At 50.9% G+C, this 6,000-nt stretch overlaps 1 protein-coding gene across 2 annotated transcripts in view; it reads left to right on the top strand.

The window, feature by feature from the left end:
• Positions 1–907: 907 nt before the first annotated feature.
• The window catches only part of LOC137523115 (urokinase plasminogen activator surface receptor-like), a 52,664-nt gene continuing 47,571 nt past the window's right edge, over positions 908–6,000 (top strand). For both annotated transcript variants that reach the window (XM_068243337.1, XM_068243338.1), the window contains exon 1: positions 908–1,044. In XM_068243337.1, the coding sequence (XP_068099438.1) occupies positions 996–1,044 (49 nt within the window). In that variant the 5' untranslated portion in view covers positions 908–995. The remainder of the gene's footprint in view (positions 1,045–6,000) is intronic.

Here is a 6,000-nt window from a genome sequence, read left to right as displayed (position 1 = left end):
GTATGATTTTCGATCCACTTCTCACATGTACACCACTTTGTATTGGTCTTTCACGTGGAATTCCAATAAAATTGATTCATGTTTGTGGCAGTAATGTGACAAAATGTGGAAAACTTCAAGGGGGCCGAATACTTTAGCAAACCACTGTACAGCATGTGTGAGGAGAATGGAGATTAAAGCTTGCCATACATTATGGAGACGAGCAACACCTTTCATTTGATTGGCCAGTACACACACGCGTCTTGGTTTGTCTGCGCCCCGTATATAAGTGCTCTTTTTATGGTTTTATGTGTTATTTTGGTTTTATACTTTTAAATAAAGCAGCCTACACAGAACCGCTGGTTATTGTTTTTTTTATGTCATCATGCCCTCTACGTTAGATTGACACCAGTGGGAGGAGGTTACTGTACCGCTAATGGCTTGTTGTGTAGAATCAATCAGATTTATTAGAATGCACAAAAAATGGTTAAAGTTACCATTAAAGGCAACAACAGGAAAAGATCAAACAAAACTCATAATCCAGCTGTAATAATATGGCTGAGTTAGGTGATCTTAGGGTCAGATAACGCTACTAACCTGGTGAGTACATAACTCCACCCACACAGTCTGCCCATCATAAACCAGGTTTACTGCTCATGTTTCTTTATAGAGAGGACCATACAATGAAGACATTATGAAGGAATGACAATCACAGGCTCCATCTGTAAGTGAAATATTAGTTCTGGATGCCCTTCAATAGACTCCAGGGTAACCCGTATAATGCAGGTGAATGCGTGGACTGTCATTAACCTGCTTATTGAATGTCCCTAGGGAATGTCGTGCCTGGACGTGCAGGTATCAGCAGAAGCACCCTCGCCCTGCCTGTCACCCCTCCCAGGAGCAGATGGACCAGTTTATAGGCAGCATCACTTGTGTGATCAGGTGACACACGGTATCTCAGTCACACAACCTGCACAGCTCCGCATCTCAGTCACAGACACCACCTGCACAGTACCATGCGGCTGCTTCTCCTCGCTGCGCTGCACAGCGCCCTCCTGTGCCTGGGTAAGTGCTCCTGACCTCACTATCCTCTACAATTGCAGTCTACAAAGCTTCCAGGAAGTAAGAGTTACAGGTAGCGACCGCTGCTTATTCATAAAGTTTCAGAATTCCTCCTGAGGTGACCCTCGTGTAGGAAAGAGTATACTTACAGTGGTTTGCAAAAGTATGGTTTAAAACAAAACATATACCAATAACTTGTGAGACTTAGATGTATTGAGTGGCACTCCCTTCTTACAGAATTGCAAAGAAACGTGTATGTGGCAACAAGCAAACAATATGTCTCTCACCCTTCCTCCAGTGACCTCGCGTCCACCTGCACAGACGTGTGCTCCTCGGATCGTGGCAGGAACAAAGACTGTCAAACATGGATCAGGGAGAGAAAGAAGGAAACATCCGGGGTGACCCTCGTGTAGGAAAGAGTATACTTACAGTGGTTTGCAAAAGTATGGTTTAAAACAAAACATATCCATGTGTTAGAATGGCCCAGTCAAAGTCCAGATCTAAATCCAATCGAGAATCTGTGGCAAGATCTGAAAACTGCTGTTCACAAACGCTGTCCATCTAATCTGACTTAGCTGGAGCTATTTTGCAAAGAAGAATGGGCAAGGATTTCAGTCTCTAGATGTGCAAAGCTGGTAGAGACATACCCTAAAAGACTGGCAGCTGCAATTGCAGCAAAAGGTGGTTCTACAAAGTATTGACTCAGGGGGCCGAATAATTACGCACACCCCACTTTGCAGTTATTGATTTGTAAAAAATGTTTGGAATGGTGTATGATTTTCGCTTTTATAGGATCAGACAATTATCAGCAGATCTGAAGATCCATCCTGGTGGATCTGATCTGCAGATGATTGTCCGTTAAACAAGGTGTGTATGAGATCTGCAGATATCATAGACTATGAATGCATTTTGCAGGAACGGATCTTTGGCAGGGACAGATCTTTTGCAGATACTGATCTGTTGCATGTGTGCAGCATCTTGCAAAGATTTTTATCTAATGGAGAGTTCAGCTCCATAGAATAGACTGTGTAGGTGTGGCTCTCATACTACATGGAAGGGGGTAAGATTTCTGTCTGATGTGGAGTTCAGCTCCATAGAATAGACTGTGTAGGTGTGGCTCTCATACTACATGGAAGGGGGTAAGATTTCTGTCTGATGGGGAGTGCAGCTCCATAGAATAGACTGTGTAGGTGTGGCTCTCATACTACATGGAAGGGGGTAAGATTTCTGTCTGATGGGGAGTGCAGCTCCATAGAATAGACTGTGTAGGTGTGGCTCTCATACTACATGGAAGGGGGTAAGATTTCTGTCTGATGGGGAGTACAGCTCCATAGAATAGACTGTGTAGAGTATGGCTCTCATACTACATGGAAGGGGGTAAAATTGGTCTGTGATCTTTCATTTTCCAAAGACTTTTATCTGATGTGTTTACCCACCTTAAAGAGGAACTGTAACATAAAAAGATCCCCTGGGGGGTACTCACCTCGGGTGGGGGAAGCCTCCGGATCCTAATGAGGCTTCCCACGCCGTCCTCCATCCGTCAGGGGTCTCGCTGCAGCCCTCCGTGGAGTCCGGGCAGCGGTGACGTCATTATTTACCTTCCTGGCTCCTGCGCAGGCGCTCTGACGGCTGTCGGCTCCGAACTACACGGAAATACCCGATCGCCGTCGGGTCCGCTCTACTGCGCAGGCGCAAGTTTCCTGCGCCTGCGCAGTAGAGCGGACCCGAATGAGATCGGGTATTTCCGTGTAGTTCGGAAGGGAAAGTCGCCACAGCGCCCCCGCTGGAGCCAGCAAAGGTAAATATTGAACTGACAGTCGGCACAGTCGCCGGCTGTTCGGAGGGCTGCGGCGAGACCCCCGTGGGACAGAGGACGGCGTGGGAAGCCTCATTAGGATCCGGAGGCTTCCCCCACCCGAGGTGAGTACCCCCCAGGGGATCTTTTGAATGTTACAGAGTCTCTTTAAGCTGCCAGGACATCTGTGCCTATAGGCTCTTGTAATGTAAATCCGGGCCTGCAATAGGGGCGTATGCATGGCCAGGCTGCGCATGCCTGTTGGAGGATGACAGTGGAGGAACAGAGCGGTCTGGGAGGTCGGCGAGGGAACCCACAGCCTACATGGGGCTGGAGGAATGTCCAGGTAAGTATAAATGCCTCTATTGGGTCACGTGACATGCTTGAAGCTGCTAGGAGCCTGCTAGGAGCAAAGCCGGGCCGAGGCAGAGGCGAGAGAGGCTCCAGCCTCAGGGTGCAGTGTAGGAGGGGAGAGCAGGGCCAGGCCGAGGCACAGGCAAGAGAGGCTCCAGCCTCAGGGTGCAGTGTAGGAGGAGTGCAGGGTGAGGCAGAGGCAAGAGAGGCTCCAGCTTTAGGGCGCAGTGTAGGAGGGGGCGCAGGGTGGGGCCGAGGCAGAGGCGAGAGAGGATCCAGCCTCGGCGCAGTGTAGGAGGGGGCGCAGGGCCAGGCCAAGGCAGAGACGAGAGAAGCTCCAGCCTCAGGGCACAGTGTAGGAGGGGCGCAGGGCCAGACCGCGGCAGAGGTGAGAGAGGCTCCAGCCTCAGGGCGCAGTGTAGGAGGGGGCGCACAACTTACTCAGCTATCATTCCTCTATTGTGTTTGAAGCAGAGAGAAATAAGAAAGGAGGAGACATGGCTGTGACTGCAAGCCAGATAACTAGAGATTAAGGTGTTGGGGGCCCTGGGGGGACTCTTAGTGTAATAGCAATCAGTGTGTGACGGCTGGGGTGGCAGGGATGGAGGGGCGCACTTTGGTGTCTCAGCCTTGGGTGCTGGAGGACCTTGTCCTGCCTCTGGCTAGGAGCTACAGTAATGCTACAAGACATCGCTGGAGGCTCAGTGAGTATTTAAATACCTGCAAACACCCCAGAGAAAAGTTTAAATACCTGCAAACCCTCCAAAGAAAGTCCCAGTTGTCCCCTCAGGCATGCCGGTTAGTTGAGACTTCCAGTTGTCTGTGTTTCAGATAACAGGGACTTTGCTGTATTTCCTTCCTGTTGCTGCAGTTTGAGTCAGGTGTGCTTTATAGATAAATGACTGTGTTGCTGCTGTCCTGTGTCTATGCTCAGTCTGACTGGCAGTTATAGCTGTTTATGTGACTAATGAGTCTATGAAAACAGTGACAATGCACAGCAGCGATAGGAAGGACTCGCAATGGATGTTCTGCCTCCGCTGACCTCATTCTATAGCTGCTCACATAGGAAGCCTCCACCACCTACCACACTCCACCCAGACTAATACTGCTGCTACGCTGCTGATGAGAAGCATTATTCAGAGTTTATTATCACTGTATTATTATTATACTCAGTAAAAGGCTCATTTTATTACACGGCTCCTCCCACACGACCTTGCAAAAGTATTCACCCCCTTGGCATTTGTCATGTTTGTTGTCTCGCAATCTGTAATTAAAGGGAATCTGAAGTGAAAATAAATGTATGATATAATGATTTCTATGTGTAGTACTGATAACAAATGGAACATTAGCACCACAGATATGAGTCTCATATTGTTTCCAGTAAAGGAAGAGTTAAGAAACTCAATTGTTATCTATGCAAAAAAGCTTCTCTGAGCTCTCCGACTAACTTAGGTCGGAGACCGTCCTATTTTCTGAAACACTTATACATCAAATAAAACAGTGAAAGACAACTTCAGGGAAGTTCAAAGGGTCATTATCTCTGCTCTGTTTCATAGCTGAAAATACACAGTGTAGTTTGTAAACTGCTAATATTAGAGAATGATGCGGGGGCACACTGACAGAGGCTGGGACGCACTGACAGAGGCTGGGGAAGCATTGACAGAGGCGGGGGCGCACTGACAGAGGCGGGGACGCACTGACAGAGGCTGGGAAAGCAGACAGAGGGGGGGACGCACTGACAGAGGCGGGGGCACATTGACAGAGGCAAGGTAGCACTGACAGAGGCTGAAGAAGCACTGACAGAGGCAGGGGACGCACTGACAGAGGCGGAGACGCACTGACAGAGGCGGGGGACGCACTGACAGAGGCGGGGGAAGCACTGACAGAGGCGGGGGCGCACTGACAGAGGCGGGGACGCACTGACAGAGGCTGGGAAAGCAGACAGAGGGGGGGACGCACTGACAGAGGCGGGGGCACATTGACAGAGGCAAGGTAGCACTGACAGAGGCAGGGGACGCACTGACAGAGGCGGAGACGCACTGACAGAGGCGGGGGACGCACTGACAGAGGCGTCGGAAGCACTGACAGAGGCGGGGAAGCACTGACAGAGGCTGGGAAGCACTGACAGAGGCTGGGGAAGCACTGACAGAAGCCGGAAGCACTGATAGAGGCAGGGTACGCACTGACAGAGGCTGGGAAAGAAGACAGAGGTGGGGACGCACTGACAGAGGCGGGGAAGCACTGACAGAGACTGGGACGCACTGACAGAGGCTGGGGAAGCACTGACAGAGGCCGGGAAGCACTGACAGAGGTAAGGTAGCACTGACAGAGGCTGGGGAAGCACTGACAGAGGCCGGGAAGCACTGACAGAGGCAGGGGACGCACTGAAAGATGCAGGGGAAGCACTGACAGAGGCAGGGGACGCACTGAAAGATGCAGGGGAAGCACTGACAGAGGCAGGGAAGCACTGACAGAGGCGGGGACGCACTGATAGAGGCGGGGAAGCACTGACAGAGGCTGGGGAAGCACTGATAGAGGCGGGGAAGCACTGACAGAGGCTGGGGAAGCACTGACAGAGGCGGGGAAGCACTGACAGAGGCAGGGGAAGCACTGAAAGATGCAGGGGAAGCACTGACAGAGGCAGGGTAAGCACTTACAGAGGCAGGGGAAGCACTGACAGAGGCTGGGGAAACACTGACAGAGGCGGGGAAGCACTGACAGAGGCAGGGGAAGCACTGACAGAGGCAGGGGACGCACTGACAGAGGCGGGGAAGCACTGACAGAGGCGGGGACGCACTAATAGAGGCTGG

The sequence above is a fragment of the Hyperolius riggenbachi genome, chromosome 6 (assembly GCF_040937935.1).
Source record: "Hyperolius riggenbachi isolate aHypRig1 chromosome 6, aHypRig1.pri, whole genome shotgun sequence".
Taxonomy (NCBI): Eukaryota; Metazoa; Chordata; class Amphibia; order Anura; family Hyperoliidae; genus Hyperolius; species Hyperolius riggenbachi.
The sequence above is the reverse complement of the archived record's forward strand: the minus strand, read 5'-3'. Positions and strand labels throughout refer to the sequence as shown.